This window comes from Salvelinus alpinus, chromosome 14 (genome assembly GCF_045679555.1).
Source record: "Salvelinus alpinus chromosome 14, SLU_Salpinus.1, whole genome shotgun sequence".
Lineage (NCBI taxonomy): Eukaryota > Metazoa > Chordata > Actinopteri > Salmoniformes > Salmonidae > Salvelinus > Salvelinus alpinus.
Window position 1 is genome coordinate 44,476,695 of NC_092099.1, and position 17,274 is coordinate 44,493,968.

The following is a 17,274-nucleotide window of genomic DNA, read 5'->3' on the forward strand; positions in this document are numbered from 1 at the left end:
TATATTTGGTTATTGTGATGTATTAAAAAAGCAGTGTAATATAATTTAACAATGTAAGTCATTACTCTATTGTTTAGAATTGTATTAATTACATTCATTTTGTTTCTAAAGTATGTTATTTGGTGAAGATGTTTTTTTACATGTCAACATAGGATGCAGACCAGGTCTTAGCACCATCTCTGCTGCTTCTCTGGTTTGAAATTATGTTATTACTTGTATTGATAAGAATAAACTCTGTGCAGCCCTTTTCATTGAAGTGTCTAAGGCTTTTGACACTGTGGATCACATGTTACTCATTCAGAGGCTTTGTAGCTGGTATGAAAATGATTTAACGGACAGAACGCAATGTGTATTTACTGATGGTGTTCAATCAGGTTTTCTGGAAACAACAAAGGGTGTCCCACAAGGATCGATTCTTGGTCCAGTTATTTTCACTATTTACATGAACAATATTGGTTTATCTGATAAACAATGTACCTGTACTTGTATGCTGATGACACTGTTGAGTATGCTATTTCCCCCACGGTTGACCAGGCTCTTTCAGAGTGTTGGGTTCTTATTTTTCAGAGTAAATAACCCATGGACACTAGAGAACCTTTAATCAAGTTTATTCTTCCCAAAGGTTCTGTACAGCTGAAAACAGACAGCAAAATATTTCAGACTTAACAGTTTATATGCATCCTACTTAAGACACTCCCCTTTCTCTCCAATCCTTACATGTTACGGCTCTACAGGAAGCTAATAAAGAGGGTAACAGGATTCCAAACATTCATTACTCTCTTAAGAGAATCTGTCCTCACCTCCTGATCTCAACTTTCATCTAATACAGAGATATCCATCTGTCTCCCCTGTATCAAGACATAGCTCTCCTCTCCTCCATCAAACACATTCCAAAGCCTTCTTCTTTCTTCTGAGAACCATTAACGTCTAACATAACCCAGTCTCTTTCATTTCCTATCATTCATTTAATATCTCAATGTTCAAAGTTTAGCCGATTCCAACAAGAGCTACAGTCTGCATTTGTTGCTTTCCAGAAAATCTTTGTTGAACTGAAATTGGTACTTAATGCAGATAAAACCAAGTGTACAGTATGTTGTTTTCCAAAACACTTAAAAATGTGGATGGGGCCCACATTGATCATGGTCCAGCTTTTTCATATCTGGGCATCAGGATAAACAAAAAGCATACAGAGATCATAGATCCATGTGAATGGCATCCAAGTTCTCCTCCGAGGACACGTTTCAGATACTGTAGATACCAAACATGGATATTACTGTAACATACATCTCAATAGTCATTCATCTGGGTACTGTAACAGAGAGACATTTTGTCCTCTTGACAGAGGAAGGGAGGACTGGCCCCTACAAGATTCTTCGTGTTTTGGGCCATTTGCCATGTGGGCCCAGGTGACATAAAGCACACATTTGATTGCAGGGCCTACGACATTTTTAACTAAGATATAGGGTTCACAAAAGGTCAATCAATCACATTTATTTTTTAAAGCCCTTTTTACAACAACAGTTGTCTCACAGTGATTTACAGATACCCAGCCTAAAACCCCAAAGAGCAAGAAATGCAGAGGCAGAAGCATAGTGGCTAGGAAAAACTCCCTAGAAGGTAGGAACCTATGAAGAAACCTAGAGGAACCAGGCTCATGCGGCCAAGAACGCCAGATAGATATTCAAGACGTTCAAACTTTCATAGATTACCAGCAGGGAGAGATAAAAACAATGATGGTTATAGAAGACAAACACTTCAACGGTTCAAGACTCATTATCAGTTGGCTTTTCATAGTCAGGCATTCTAAGTGGAGGGGAGTAGATCACATTACCATACAGAGTCGTTCAACAACTTGTACGGGGGCCTGTGCTTTATTGTTGAGCGCTGACATTAATGCTTCCATCTTTTTGTTCTGTTCCTCAGCCTGCTGCTTGTAGTCATCCAGCAGAGCCTTCTGATTCTGGGTATTGGCGTCCCTTTCCAATTGATTATTCTTCTTTATCTCCTCGATCTCTTGTCTCATTAGCTCAGCCTTCTCCTTATGGCCCATCTCCAGGAGATCTTTCTGCTCCTGCATCCTGCGGTCCAGGGTCCTGTTGAACTCCTGCTGCTGTTGCTTCCTCTCCTCCTCCATCTTCTCTTTCATCTCTTTCAAGTACTTCTCCTGGCCCCTGCCAATGTTCTCAATGGTGCGCTCCATCTCTGCTTTTTGCTCATTCAATGCTGCCTTCTCTTGCTCCAGCTCAGCTGTTTTCTTCTTCTCAGCTGGAAGAGCCAAGGAGAGAGATAAATAAGTAGGAAAACTGGACAACTCATTTTCTCATACAGTTTCACACACATTAAAACCCTCTAGAGTCTATTGGCGCAACGGTGCTTCAATCTAAGTAACATAATAAAAAAATACCCATTAAAATCTGCCAGTTAAAGCTACAGATATGTATTTTTGAATGGGCTGCGTCTCAATCCACCACATCCACCTGTGTCACTGTTCCGCATCAGAAGGTGGAAAGGGGCAGACTACTGCGCTGTTTGTCAAACCCGGAAACATCCCGCAAATCATAAATCAGAGATTAGGTATTCATTAAAAAAATCAAGTTAAACACTATTATTTAGGCTTGCCATAACAAAAGGGTTGTATACTTACTGACTCAAGACATTTCAGCTTGTAATGTTTAATTAATTCGTATCCCATGTTAAAACCATAATTCAACTTTGACATTGTGGGGTATTGTGTGTAGCCAGTGACAAGACATCTGAATTTAATCCATTTTAAATTCAGGCTGAAACACAGCAAAATGTGGAAAAAGTCAAGGAGTATACTTTCTGCCACTTATATGTTCTAGTCGGCCACCAATAATACAATCCAATTTGGATATATTTGGTTATTTTTATCCATAATACTTAGAAGTTGTCATTTTGTGCGGGGTCTGGCATTATGGCGGGGCCACCGGTCTTGTTTGCATCTTCTGAACATTAACCTATTTAATCCCATCGGTCACAATAGTGACCGTAAAAAACATTTCCAGTTATAAGGCTCTAAACACGTTACTGAATGATGTATCAACGCATTCCCAGCAAATATTGAAATAATAAAGGGTCTCAATGAAAGATGTGCAGTGTCACATGTTTAGTGTGAATTGTCACATGACCAGAGCTGTTTACTTCCTGGTTGCACCATGAGAAGAGGATGGCTGCATCAAAGCTCCCAAACAAAAGGTTAGTAAAGTATGTTAACATAAAGTTAGGACAAAGATTTTTGGTACACATAGTCTTTAAGGTGTCTAGTATTGATACATTCATTTGCAATTACTCAACTTTGTTCAGTGTGGTCATAGAATGTGTAAACATGTTGACGGCAACAATAGTGACCGGCGGGATAACACAGTGCGTCTAGGTATACACATAATTATACACATACATAGTTCTTGTTTTACCTAACTTTCTACTCTGTTCTTTCTTTTAGTTTCACTTTGAGTCAAGTTCTGGATATGTTGGATCTAGGTGACTGCCCAGACAAGGCATGCAACATTGCAGTTATCCCTCAAAATGAGAAAGATGCTGTCCTGAGTGATTGTGATAGCGATGGGTGTTGAATGCATATGCTGAACATATGCAAACAGATCATGACAGGAACAACGTTATCAGTGATGATGACCCACCCCTCACCCCCCCCCCCCCCCCATCCACAACCTCCCCCACCCCCTTCCATTGTTGATAATGAAGAGCCAAGGGCCTCTACCCGCCAGAGGGTCCAGTCAGAAGAGCCAAGGGCCTCTACAAGCCATAGGGGTCAGCCAGAAGAGCCAAGGGAAAAGCTGCAGGTGTTCAAAAATAAAGATTGAATGTTCAAACGATTGAAGAGGCCTGCCACTGATGTGATTCCAAAACACATAGTATACAGCCCAAATATGCAAAAGTTTGTCACGAAACCACTGAGCCACGGAAGGAGATCTTTACTGGCTGCTACTGTTGAAGATCAGGCAAGATATGACAAAACTTCTCACTGGCCAATCAAGACGATGCACCGGTTCCAGAGAAGTCGTCATTGTGACAAACGTACTACCTATGCATGTGAGAAATGCAAAGCGCCACTGCACATTGAGTGCTTCAAGATATACCATGGACAGTAGAAAAGGAGATAAGATCAAATGAAAAAGGGCTGAAAAAGACAATAAAAGAAAAATAGAAAAGTCTATAAAGGGTGAGGAGAAGAAGTACAACGGACTCTAGGAAGAAAAGAAAAGTCTACGAAAAAGACAATCAAAATGACTGAAATGTTTTTGGAAAAGAAGGTCAATTGATTCAAGACATACTGTATGACAGTAGAACTGACTGATCACAGTTCAAAATAGTGATGCACAAACTAATCTTGCACTTGGTTCTGAAGCCTAACTCTATGATATACTGTATACATATACAGTATATAAGCACTCATAGTGCAGTGGTGCTTTTTAAATATATATATATATATAATTGTATTTTGTTCAGTGTAGGCCTCTACTTGAATACACATTCTACAGGCTACCTCTATCCTAAATGTTACCTTTATGTTCAGTGGAAATGAATCACATGACTGCTATACAGTTGTTAGTGTATGTTGCACTAAAATGTCACAATGACAATGTTACAATCAATATTGCACTAAAGTAAAAGTTCAAATGTTACAATAAAGTTATAATATTAATGTTTCAATCTATGTTACAATAAAGTAACAACGTTGAAATATGTTGATGGTTGTTTTTTTGTCTTTGCTCTCAGTGTTCATAACGTGTTGTATAAGGGTTTTTGATGTGTAAAATAGTCACACTAGAATGTGACGGGGCATTCTAGGGGCAATCCTGGGGACTGCTAGTGACAGAGTTTTAAATGTGTTAATAACTGGGTTGGGATATATAAGAACTTTGATAACTGCATAGGAGAAATATGTTAATTCAGTATACGTAACATTAACCCACCGGTCACAATTGTGACCGACCATAAAACACACTTTTTCACCTACTTTTCCATTAAAATTTCAAAAAATAATGATTGATTACTTCAAAGGGTTACTAATGACACTTGATTTGGATATTTTCATGTCTGGGAAAAATTTGGGATTAAATGGGTTAACCTACAACAGTTGATTATTATTTTATAATTGGAAGTAAAAAAGATGGAGGTGTGGCTTACCTTGGATTTTTTTCTCATTTTCAGTCAGTTGTTTGTCAGCTTGCAGGATGGAGTTGGACTCTGCACTCTTTCCCTTCAGGAACTGCTCCAGAACCTCCTCAGCCTGGAGAAAACAGGGCTTATAGGTTGTTGCATTGCTTTTCATTCAAACCGTAACCAGGAGACTGAAATTAGTTGAAATGTTTAATTGGTCATTACTGACAAATGATGGATGTTTTTGATTCTCTAATACACCATGTTGTTGCTGTTGTTTGGGTTCTAGCTCTTACCCTGACTCCTTTGTTGGGCTCGGCCCGGTACTGTGCCACTATGTTGTCATGGTGATTGCAGTAAAGCTCATAACCTCCTGGTGTGGCGTACCTCCCCTCCTTCATCCCCTGATCCATCGGAGCAGACAGATTCTCCAGAAGGGCCTTGCACTTCTTCTCTGAGGCATCCTTGTTTTGTTTGAAAAGGTCGGCGGAGTGGTTGCTAATGGCCTCCTGAAAGATTTATTGAGAATTGTCAGATTCAGGCATGTGAGTCCCGGTATGTCATGTTCCTACAGTGATAAAGGGTTACATATTGGCTCCATATCTATATTAGGCTTTTATTCAATATAGTGTAATTTTTAATCAAATATTACAAATATAATCTGAGCACTGGTTTTCACAGTAGTGTTCTTTTGTCTCTAGAAGTTAATTGATTGAGGAATTGCACTGCTTGGATATTTTCCACCTAGTGTCAGTGGGTCCTACTGGTGTCTCTGTTACTGGTGATTATCATTTTGTTGCATAAGCTAATCAATCATTTTTCAATTGAACGGGTCAGTTGGTCAGTTGGTTATATCTGGAGTACTTCTCCTGTCTTATCCGGTGTCCTGTGTGAATTTAAGTATGCTCTCTCTAATTCTCTCCTTTTCTCTTTCTTTTCTCTCTTTCTCTTTCTTTCTCTCTCTCGGAGGACCCGAGCCCTAGGACCATGCGTCAGGACTACCGGGCATGATGACTCCTTGCTGTCCCCAGTCCACCTGGCCTTGCTGCTGTTCCAGTTTCAACTGTTCTGCCTGCAGCTATGGAACCCTGACCTGTCCACCGGACGTGCTACCTGTCCCAGACCTGCTGTTTTCAACTCTCTAGAGACCGCAGGAGCGGTAGAGATACTCTGATTGGCTATGAAAAGCCAACTGACTTTTACTCCTGAGGTGCTGACTTGCTACACCCTCGATAACTACTGTTATTATTATTATTTGACCATGCTGGTCATTTATGAACATTTGAACATCTTGGCCATGTTCTGTTATAATCTCCACCCGGCACAGCCAGAAGAGGACTGGCCACCCCTCATAGCCTGGTTCCTCTCTAGGTTTCTTCCTAGGTTTTGGCCTTTCTAGGGAGTTTTTCCTAGCCACCGTGCTTCTACACCTGCATTTCTTGCTGTTTGGGGTTTTAGGCTGGGTTTCTGTACAGCACTTCGAGATATTAGCTGATGTACGAAGGGCTATATAAAATAAACTTGATTTGATTTGATGAACGGCCTTGACGATGTTAAAAATGCATTGTGTGTACCAGGCACAGATCTACAATGATGACTCTTACCGCAAGAGCTTTCAAGAATTCCCCATTTTCGTCTTTGAAAGATCGCTTCATAAACGCCTCTGTGGCCTGGGTCTCTGAGCGAAGGTGGCTCTCTGACAGCTGAATGATGTCCACCGGGAATAAGGCCTTCACATCCTCCATTCCCTTCTGGTACACCGCCAGGCCCTCATCCACAGCAGCCTGGTTCTCAATTTTAGCCATGGCCAGCACTGCATTCTCCAGACAGGGCACATTGCCTTTGGCTATGGTCTCCACATAGGTGGTGACCAGGTGGCCCAGCACTGCAATCAGACAGGTGTGAGGAAAAATATGAATGTTTGAATTTAGTGCACAATACAATTTAGAATCAATAATTGTATCAATTTTCACATACTGTACTGTAGGTAGATATCTGACTCACTCTCTCCGGTCAATGTGTGTCCCCCTATAACAGTCTTCATACGGCTCTCCTGGAAAATGAAGCGGCAGAAAGTATCTGCCACCTCTCTGAAGCTTTCAGAAAGCTCAGCCTCGTCCATGGAGTCCAGTCGGTGCATGTTGTCAGGAGTTGTAGGGGAGGGGAACACAAAACACTTGCGTGAGGGGAAGAAGTTCCGGATGCACTCTCGCGGGACGTTGTAGTCATTGATCTTTTTACCATAACCTGAAAGATAACATTGGCATTACTGGATTTTATAGTACAAGCAGATCTTGGGTATGTCCCAATAATATATTTTTTCTCCTCCAACCTATCAGAGCTCTTACAGCATGAACTGACATGTTGTCCTCCCAATCATAGGATCAGAGAATGAATCTACTACTGATAGCATAAGCTACAGCTAGCTAGCACTGCAGTGTATGAAGTAGGGTGAGTAATTGACTCAAAGAGAAAGACAATAGTTTAACAGTTTTGAACAAATTAATTTCTTTAAAAATGAAGGAGAAGCGATAGAGAGAGTGTATATTTTGTTGTATTTTTTCTACTTTCACTTAGCTAGTGAATGCAGCTAGTTAGTTTAGCCTAAAACAACCGTCTCAAACAGCGAGTGATGCTATGTTACCTAGCTGATTGTCTATCCAACACTGGAACTCTTCCAAGGTAAGATTTTGGTTTTACTCATTTATTGCCACCGGGGCCCACCGGTTTAACTGCTAAACTGCTTGCTGACTGTTAACTAACGTTACAGCATGAATGTAGCGGGTTTAGTAACACCTTACTTCTATTAGCTAAGTTGACTATGACGTTAGCTAATATGGTGACAATGATGTAGACTGTGTGTAGTAGTTAGCGGTTATGATATGAAGGTTTGGCTTGGATTTTTGTTGTTGTTGTCTGGTCACAGACAGCTGATGCGTTGTGCACTGAAGTCTACAAGTGAAGGGAAAATGGTGACAGGTGGAGAGCGTGTAGACGCGAGAAGGAATTATATATTTATATGTATATATATATATATAAAATGAGCAAAATGACCATGCAGTTTGTATGTGGCTGCTATGAAAGTGAACAGTGTTTGCGTGTGATCAGGGCTGTATTCATTCCGCCGATTCTGTTGAAAAACATTTCTAAAGCTTTCTGCCAATATCAGATATGTCTCCTGGGAAATGCTCTTGTTACTTACAACCTCATGCTAATCGCATTAGCCTACGTTAGCTCAACCGTCCCGTGGAAGGGACACCGATCCCGAAAAAGTAATTAAACTGGGTGAATGGAATATGAATGACCGTCATCCAATATGCTGTAATAGAAATCAGGCCAGGCTCACGAAAAAAAAGAATCTTCCTCCCTCATCTTAAAGGTCACTGACCGCCTCTGTTTCATTCATCTGCTTGCTCTTATATTTAGCATCACATTGAAGTGTTTTACCACACTATTTTCAGGACAACCAGGACATGTAGAACAACAATTTGACAGAAACAGTTGCATTCGTGAGATTTATTTCAAATGTAAAAAAAATAAAAAATACATTCCGACTTAACAGAAACCTGATAAAAAAAATAATTTATGAAAATGCTGTAAGTCCAGAAATGGTTTGCTCAGTGGGAAACTAATATCCAACTACTCAGTGACGACTGTGTGGAGTTTGGAGTTTGTGACAGCAACTATGTGATCATATTACAGTATTATAGACACTATGTCCTGGGATTTCCTATGATCTTCTATGTAGAAGAAACCCTCACCTTCTAACGACTTTTGTCTAGCTTACATGTGTGTGTTTGTGTCTCAGCTTTTCATATTGGGGTCATAATAGTCTGTAGCTCAAACTGTTCGGACTTTACAGACGTTGTTTTGTGAAGAGAACCATCTTCGGGGATCAGCCCTTGTCACACAAACTCCTCTCTATCTCAGCCCCCATTAATCACACAGGTTAATGGTTGGTATCTGCGGATGCAGAAGGAATAGACAAATACGATGCAAAAAATACATATGTAGCTCAAACACACAATGTTAAAAAGGGGCTGAAGGTAATAAATCACGACAGTCTGATTTTGGGACTCAACCCGGCTACTATGCGCTCTGTCGCCAGTTAGGGTGAGGCTCCTCGAAGAGACAGGGCGGCCAGATTCGGTGGGTACCCTCGCTGCCTGTGCGTGCCTCGGTCAAGCACCGTTTGCCTCCCGGGTGGCGCAGTGGTCTAGAGCACTGCATCGCAGTGCTAGCTGCGTCACCAGAGTCTCTGGGTTCACGCCCAGGCTCTGCCGCAGCCGGCCGCGACCGGGAGGTCCGTGGGGCGACGCACAATTGGCTTAGCGTCGTCCGGGTCCGGGTTAGGGAGGGTTTGGCCGGTAGGGAAATGTGAATATTGTAAAGTGTAAAGTGGATATTGTAAAGTGGTTGTTCCACTGGATATCATAAGGTGAATGCACCAATTTTTCATAAGGTGAATGCACCAAGTCGCTCTGGATAAGAGCGTCTGCTAAATGACTTAAATGTAAATGTTAAATGTCTTCCCAGACATGTTGATGAACGGTCCGGTCCCACCCCAGTAAACCGTTTCCTACTTGGACATTTGAGACTGGAATAACTAAGCAAGTGCTGCATATTACTAACTAGTACTACCTGCCCACAGTGGAGTTGCTGGGGTAGCTCTCTTGTTAAGAATACGTAGTGTAAAGTCACTTGGTTATTCTAAATAGACTGCATCGGTCAAAGATGCTAGCTTAGGTTATACAGGTATAGCAGTTGTGGAAACACTACGTATGTTGGAAGCTTGTCTATGTTTAATGTTCCCCCCTTTGTTACCCCACGTTCCACGGTGTCCACAGGGTTCAGGGGCTATATCAATCTCTCCAGGGTGAGAGTGTGAAGTTGGGTATTTGTCCACAAGGGGGCGCCCCTCCCCCATAGGTGGCTCATTACTGAGATTCATTGCTGATCCCTGCCTGTATCTCACTGGTCTCTGGTGTCTCGTGATACAGTTTATGGGCTCTATAGGTGATTAGTTGTTGGTAGCGGAGTTGAGGGAACGAGCAGGGTTGGACACAACCACCCTATTACCCTACACAAAGTCTCTGTGGTTCATATGAGCCCCCAAATGAGCTGACTGTCTCCATCTCAACACTTTTCATTCCTGGGAATTAGATCCGCTCCAGTCTGTTACAACAGCAGACTGTCCCATTCCCAGCTATGTTACAATGTATTTTGTCGCCAGTAGCTATGACTGGTCGGTGGGGTAACCTCCATGATGAGGCTTTTTCCCTCGGTCTATTTTTAATGCATGCCTTCCAGCGCTGGGTGCCAGCCGGTTGCCGGAACGCATCTTACCGCCTAAACCGTGTGAGGCTCGTCACTGATCGCCGGAGCCTGTGTTCCTAGGGTGGGCCAGGCTTTAGGCAGACCTTGGCACATGAACACAGGTTTTTCAACTGAGTTCCACAGTGTTCACGGGTGTCCAAAGTGTTGTGTCTCCCACATATGAATTAGATGAAAAGTGTCCCATCTCCACGTTCAGACATGCAGTTGTCAAGATTGGTGGAAGAATCTCTCCCAGTCCCAGGATTTCTTTGGCCTTGTCAGGCGTGATTGTAGATCCTTCATCCAAAGTCACGAGAGTGCGACTCCCCATAGTATGTTGTACTCCTTCATGGAGGTTATAGTCATAACGCTACTCTTTGCATCATACCGTGCTATATTGTCTGATATACACACAGCTGGAATGCTGTTTGAACCAATCAGCATCTAGGTCTCAAACTACCTGGTTTATAATAATCAATATCACCTTTTTTGAGTTGCAGGGAATTCTCCAGATACTGGTCTGCAGTGATTTCTCTGCCGTCGATCTCGAGCTGTAGAGTGAAATCTCTGACGGTCCACACAAAATTAGGGAAGAACTGCGCAAACTGGGTGCCCTCTCCTTCCTCCTCATTGTCAGTGGAAGACTTCACCTTGATCATCTCTGTCAGCTCGTTCACATATCTGTAGGACCTGTTGAGGATTGATACAGGAGTTCCCAAAGCTCATGTCAGTGTCATGCACAGTTTGAGTACAGGGACTTGAATTTCAGGGAAGTGAAAAACAAAACAAACACAATAATTATTTTCAGTTTAGATTTCAACTGACACAGTAACTTCATTTGTTTTAAAGTCACAGACATTGCTTTTAGTCAACACCAGCTCTTCATGTTCACTAAAGCTAAGAATCAATCCCGGGAACCGGCATCCTGAGATTTCTCAAACCCTTTACAGTTTCCAGAAAATGTCCATCACAATTAGCTAGGCTTTCACTAATATGTCTGAAATGACTGTAAAAAGTCTTACAAACAAACAAACTATCATATCAAATACCACAACAGATTATGTCCACAAGATGCCACAAATTGGAGAAACATTTTGACCCAAAAGGATACTGAAGCTTCTCCACAGCATCATTGTTGATGGTCCCTTGACTGTTGTAGACCAGAGTACTGCTTAACAGAATGGCCAGGGAGAAGATCCAGGCATCATTCTTAGAATCCCCCTGAAACAAGTATCACAACATGTATTGGATCTCTGACTAAGTAATCATCTCATTTAAATGATGAGTGTGCAGATACAGTATGTGTTCACTGTGCTTTGTTGGTAAATTAAGGAATGTGAATCTTTAATGTGGATTGTAAAGAGATTGAACTTTGACCTCCCACCTTCTCCACGTCCCCCAGACCCTCTGTATCCAGCAGCACCAGGGTGTGGTCTGTTTTTTCAGGATGAGGGACACACCACATCCAGATGCCCTTAGTCTTGGACTGGATGGTGGCTCCAAGGGCAAAACCTAAATGAACAGATATTATTGAGGACTTTTACAGTATAAATATTAAACCAGCTTATAACACTGTTACAGAGCTGGACCAGAGCTACCGCAGACCAGAACTAGCTAGCTACTAGCTAAGCCTTAGACCAGAGTTAGTTAGTGTGGACCAGAACTACTGCAGACCAGAACTAGCTAGCTACTAGCTAAGCCTTAGACCAGAGTTAGTTAGTGTGGACCAGAACTAGCTATCTACTAGCAAAGCCCTAGACCAGAGTTAGTACGGACCAGAACTAGCTAACTACTAGCAAAGCCCTAGACCAGAGTTAGTTAGTGTGGACCAGAACTACTGCAGACCAGAACTAGCTAGCTACTAGCAAAGCCCTAGACCAGAGTTAGTTAGTACGGACCAGAACTAGCTAACTACTAGCAAAGCCCTAGACCAGAGTAATTTAGTACGGACCAGAACTAGCTAACTACTAGCAAAGCCCTAGACCAGAGTTAGTTAGTGCAGACCAGAACTACTGCAGACCAGAGTTAGGGGGGAGGGGGAGATAGTTGCCCCATTTTAGGGGACAAAAAGTATTGGGACAAAATTCACTTAGAAATAAATGGTAAATCATGTATTGTCATATTTGAGTCACTTTTGTTGTAAATAAGAATAGTATATGTTTGTAAACACTTCTACATTAATGCGGATGCTACCATGATTACGCATAGTCCTGAATGAATTGTGAATAATGATGAGAGAGAAAGTTCATACCCCGAAGACATGCTAACCTCTCACCATTACAATAACAGGGGAGGTTAGCCTTTTATATCATACCTCCAAGACATCCTACCCTCTCACCATTACAATAGAGGGGAGGTTAGCATTGTTGGGGGAGTTGGATATTTGCAATCATCATTACTCACGATTCATTCAGGACTATCTGTAATCATGTTAGCATCCACATTAATGTACACGTGTTTAGAAACATATTATTTTCTTATTTACAATAAAAGTGACTCCAAAATGACACGATGCATTATTTACCATTAATTTCCATTGGGCACAAAATAATCTGAAACGCAACCTAGTCAGTTGTACAACTCAATGCATTCAACTGAGATGTGTCTTCCTTATTTAACCCCTTATCTTTTTAATTACTATGTAGTTACAATGTAACAACCTTTGCAGACAACAGACTAACCAGGAGAAATTAGAGACAGGAGAACATTTCAGTTTGACTTCTCTTTAAAAAGATTTTCAAAGTTGAGAAAGTAACTTCAGAAGCCAGCAGATTTCATTATTTACCAACAGCTGCAAATTCAAAAAAAAACACGTTTTTAAAATTCACATTCCTTGTCTTGTCTAACAAAACTATCATGAATCTAGTAAATACGTTTGTGGTTCAGAGTGCAGTATTTATTTAGTTTAATAAGGGAGATGGAGATGACAGGTTATGATTGTAACCATGGTGATTTTTATTTATTTGTTTTTCTTTCTCAAAGCAAAGGGAAAGATCATTTTTAGATCTGTAAGGAAAATATTTTCATGACTTTATATATATACTATACTTTATATAGCTAATTTACTACATGTATTTTGTTTTTGGTAAATTGTCTGCTTTTTGTGCTTTGGATTTAGTTTACCTAGTCCTATGTAACAACACATGTCAATATTATACAATTCCAAAGTAGTTATTGTCTTTTGTTTCATATTAGTTCACTGTTCTACGTTTCATCCTTGTTACTTTGCAGAGGCCAATAAACTCTTATGGCCATTGTTTGTTTGTGAGTCTCAACTCTGCCTTTGTCTCCAAAGTGTTACTGTTGGCATTGTGTGTGTCCTTCACACCTTCTATGTGAGTCACTGTACAGATAAAGTTCAGGCTTGGTGTTTTTACTTTACAGTAATGTTGTTTTGTAAATTTAGTCAACTGTAATTCTGTGTGTCTTACAACAATATATCTCTTTATTTGATTCACTACAGAGTGGAGGATGCAGAGGATTTGGATGATGACATTTGGGAGCCACCCCTCCCCAACAAGCTGCTTTTAGTGAAACAGAAGGACACTAGGGAAGTAACCATGCTCACCACACAGCACAAGGCGTTCAATAACAACCATGTCTCAAGGAGGGTGAAAAGGGAAGAATGTCCCATTCCTGTTTCTGTGAAGGACTGCAACGCCAGCATGGGGGCGTGTCAACCTATCTGATGCTCTGATAGGCTACTACCAGGTCCTCCACAATACCAGGAAGTGGTATAAGATTTTTCTTTACCACTTTGAAAACATTTACTGTAGCAATGTAAACATTCTCCACAAGCAAATGGCCAAAACAAAAGTCAAACCCCTCTCTCCCAGTTGGCCTTCTGATAACAGCTGGTGTGGGAAATGGCTGAATTGTGGGCCCAAAGCAACCTCACAACCATCACAAGACCCCCCCCTGTCACGTCCGGACCATAGTTCTTATGTGTTTTGCTTGTTTTAGTGTTGGTCAGGACGTGAGCTGGGTGGGCATTCTATGTTGTGTGTCTAGTTTGTCTGTTTCTGTGTTCAGCCTAATATGGTTCTCAATCAGAGGCAGCTGTCAATCGTTGTCCCTGATTGAGAATCATATATAGGTGGCTTGTTTTGTGTTGGGGATTGTGGGTGGTTGTTTCCTGTGACGGTTAGTTTGTTTTGTTATTTTGTAATTGTATATTGTTTTTCATGTACATTAAATCATGGAAACTTACCACGCTGTACATTGGTCCTCCGATCCTTCTCGGAGGAAGAGGAGGAATTAGACTGACGTTACACCCCCCCACTCAAAGTGAGTGCCACTATCCAACACACATGCCAAAAGACAAAAAGAAACTGCAGGCATTTCACTAAACACAGACAGGAAAAAAGGGTGCAACGCCAGATCTTCTGTCTCTTTGTTTCCTGGCAGAGAGGGCCTCCTTCAAAGACTAACACGACAAGCTACGGTGAAAGTGAAATCTAATCTACACCTGGGATGTAAAACAAACACGAACAGCATTTTGTAAATAGTTCAGCCTATGTCTATTTTTGCACTTTTCTTTAGTGAAGGGTACATGTGTAACCAAGTTTGTGTTTGATAAGACATGTTGATATATTCTTTAATGTATATCTGTTGCTTTTACATTGTTTTTGTAAACAGTTCATTTGTACGTGGGGCCAATACATTGGATGTGCCTAGGCTAAACATTCAGGTACTTTGGAGAGGTTGAAAACCATTTGGATATCCCTTGTATGTCCCCCGACACCACCACAACATTTGAGAGAGGTTGGTGTTGTAGAAATTTAGTTTTAATAGGGAACAATAACTTATAGGCACAACCAGAGTGCAAAAGCAGTGCAAATACCACATTCAGACAATTTTGAAAGGTTGAAAGGGCCCTTGAATGTACCTTGGATACCCCATAACACCACCCCAGTTTGAGTGAGGTTCTGCCCCTGAACAAGGCAGTTAACCCACTGTTCCCTGGTAGGCCGTCAATGTAAATAAGAATTTGTTCTTAATGTAACAGTATTGCTTCCGTTCCTCTCCCCGCCCCTACCTGGGCTCGAACCAGGGACCCTCTGCACACATAGACAACTGCCTCCCACGAAGCATTGTTACCCATCGCTCCACAAAAGCCGTGGCCCTTGCAGAGCAAGGGGACAACTACTTCAAGGTCTCAGAGTGAATGACGTCACCGATTGAAACGCTATTAGCGCGCACCCCACTAACTAGTTAGCCATTTCACATCGGTAACATTAACTGACTTAAATAAAGGTTAAATAAAATATAAAATATGGTAGAAATATGGTAGATATTGTGTTTTTATACTGAACAAATAGCATTTAAAGATTGCAGATATGTAATAGCACTGGAATGATCTAATTTACAGACATATGCCAGTTTGGAGAGGTTTAGGGACACTTGGAAACGTCCCGTGACCACACCAGACACCTTTAACTAAAACTTCTGCCCATTTCTAGTTGTTAGGTCTATCAATCCCATTTATTTCTGATATTGTTCACATGATGTGGATGCCTTCTGATGTGTTCCCAGCTCTGGGAATCAATAATTCACTTATAGCTTGTCAATAAAAGATGACTTTCAAAATACAAAATAACCAATTATTTTGTGTGTGCTTGATCTTGTGTATTCTAAACTATGTAACTCTTATCTATCTTCTGATCATTTCCTTATAATCTCCCAGATCTCCTTTTTCCAAATATACCAAGTGTTGGCATGTCAGAATCATCTAATTACATATGAATGGCAGTTACTTTTGGGTATGTCTAATTTGGCGGAAATCAACATTTTGCCGTTAAATCTAAGAGGTTAAGCACAGCTAATGTCTTCCTGCCATACAAATATTGTACGAGTTTCAAGAATCCCTGTCCTACTATGTTTCTACAGTTATTACTGTGTAGTTTCAGAGTAGTAGGGGAAACTTAATGTACAGTGTTACCAAAAAAGACTGAGGCACAGATGATGTCCAAACCTGTTTGTTATGTAAGATATAATTGTCTCTCACCACTTCTCTTCTGAGCCAGCTTGTTCATGAGGTAGGACTTGCCGGTGCGATACAGCCCGACCACCGCCACAACCACGACTTTCTGTTTCAGTCCCATCAGGTAGTTGATGGCCTTTGGTTCTACGCAAAGCTCTCCGTCAGCGTTTTTAACGAGGCACATTGGGGAGTCCATGGTCAAGTGGCTTCACAAGATCACTTAAAAGTAAATGGTTGATACAAGTTTATCATTATTAATACTTATTTTACCTCTATGATGCTATTCCTTGTCCTTGTCAATAGCAAAATACAACACATTTTGTCATCATAAACCATTTAAATTCCAATAATGATCTGTAATAATAAATAGTAAATAGTTTGACAGCATCTTAAGACAAAATTCAAATGCAGGGATCTCCTGCTCCAGTCCAGTAGTAACTGGTTCTACAGGTGTGTACTTTAATCCTGCTCTAACTTGCCTGGTCCAAAATATCAAGGTACAGGTTTGTTAGTGCTATTGGTGTGTGTCATGAGAACATGAGAACAATTCTACAGACAAATCAGGGTTGGGAATGCAGCTGATATAGATAAACTCTGAAGAATACCGATCACGAAGGAACTCCTGGGGCAAAAAAAATATTATTGACGTCTTCATAAATCTACAACGATCAGAGTTGTTCAGTTTGGTATCTTTAGTACAACAATAGGAAAGTGGTCGCTGAGATCATTTGTAAAGACACCACAGGCCAAGTTTTTATGGAGCCAATTTGTCAGGATTAGGACAACCAGTGAAGAGTTTGAATACCTGTGGGTTTGGAAATCAGTACTCAGTT

General features: G+C 41.1%; 1 protein-coding gene and 1 long non-coding RNA gene across 3 annotated transcripts in view; one reads left to right on the forward strand and one right to left on the reverse strand.

Annotated features, from left to right (window-relative positions):
• Nucleotides 1-591: 591 nt before the first annotated feature.
• Nucleotides 592-17,274, reverse strand: part of LOC139538957 (guanylate-binding protein 1-like) — a 68,028-nt gene continuing 51,345 nt past the window's right edge. The window contains exons 2-10 of one of the 2 annotated variants that reach the window (XM_071341550.1): nucleotides 16,466-16,660; nucleotides 11,843-11,970; nucleotides 11,570-11,679; nucleotides 10,943-11,139; nucleotides 7,147-7,389; nucleotides 6,747-7,027; nucleotides 5,439-5,651; nucleotides 5,170-5,272; nucleotides 592-2,265 (exon numbers count right to left, since the gene is read on the reverse strand). In XM_071341550.1, the coding sequence (XP_071197651.1) occupies nucleotides 1,823-2,265; nucleotides 5,170-5,272; nucleotides 5,439-5,651; nucleotides 6,747-7,027; nucleotides 7,147-7,389; nucleotides 10,943-11,139; nucleotides 11,570-11,679; nucleotides 11,843-11,970; nucleotides 16,466-16,637 (1,890 nt within the window). In that variant the 5' untranslated portion in view covers nucleotides 16,638-16,660 and the 3' untranslated portion in view covers nucleotides 592-1,822. The remainder of the gene's footprint in view (nucleotides 2,266-5,169; nucleotides 5,273-5,438; nucleotides 5,652-6,746; nucleotides 7,028-7,146; nucleotides 7,390-10,942; nucleotides 11,140-11,569; nucleotides 11,680-11,842; nucleotides 11,971-16,465; nucleotides 16,661-17,274) is intronic. The other variant, XM_071341549.1, reaches the window with a different exon arrangement.
• Nucleotides 3,110-3,539, forward strand: LOC139538959 (uncharacterized). The gene is made up of 2 exons (XR_011667836.1): nucleotides 3,110-3,216; nucleotides 3,464-3,539. It is a non-coding gene; the product is annotated as an uncharacterized lncRNA (long non-coding RNA).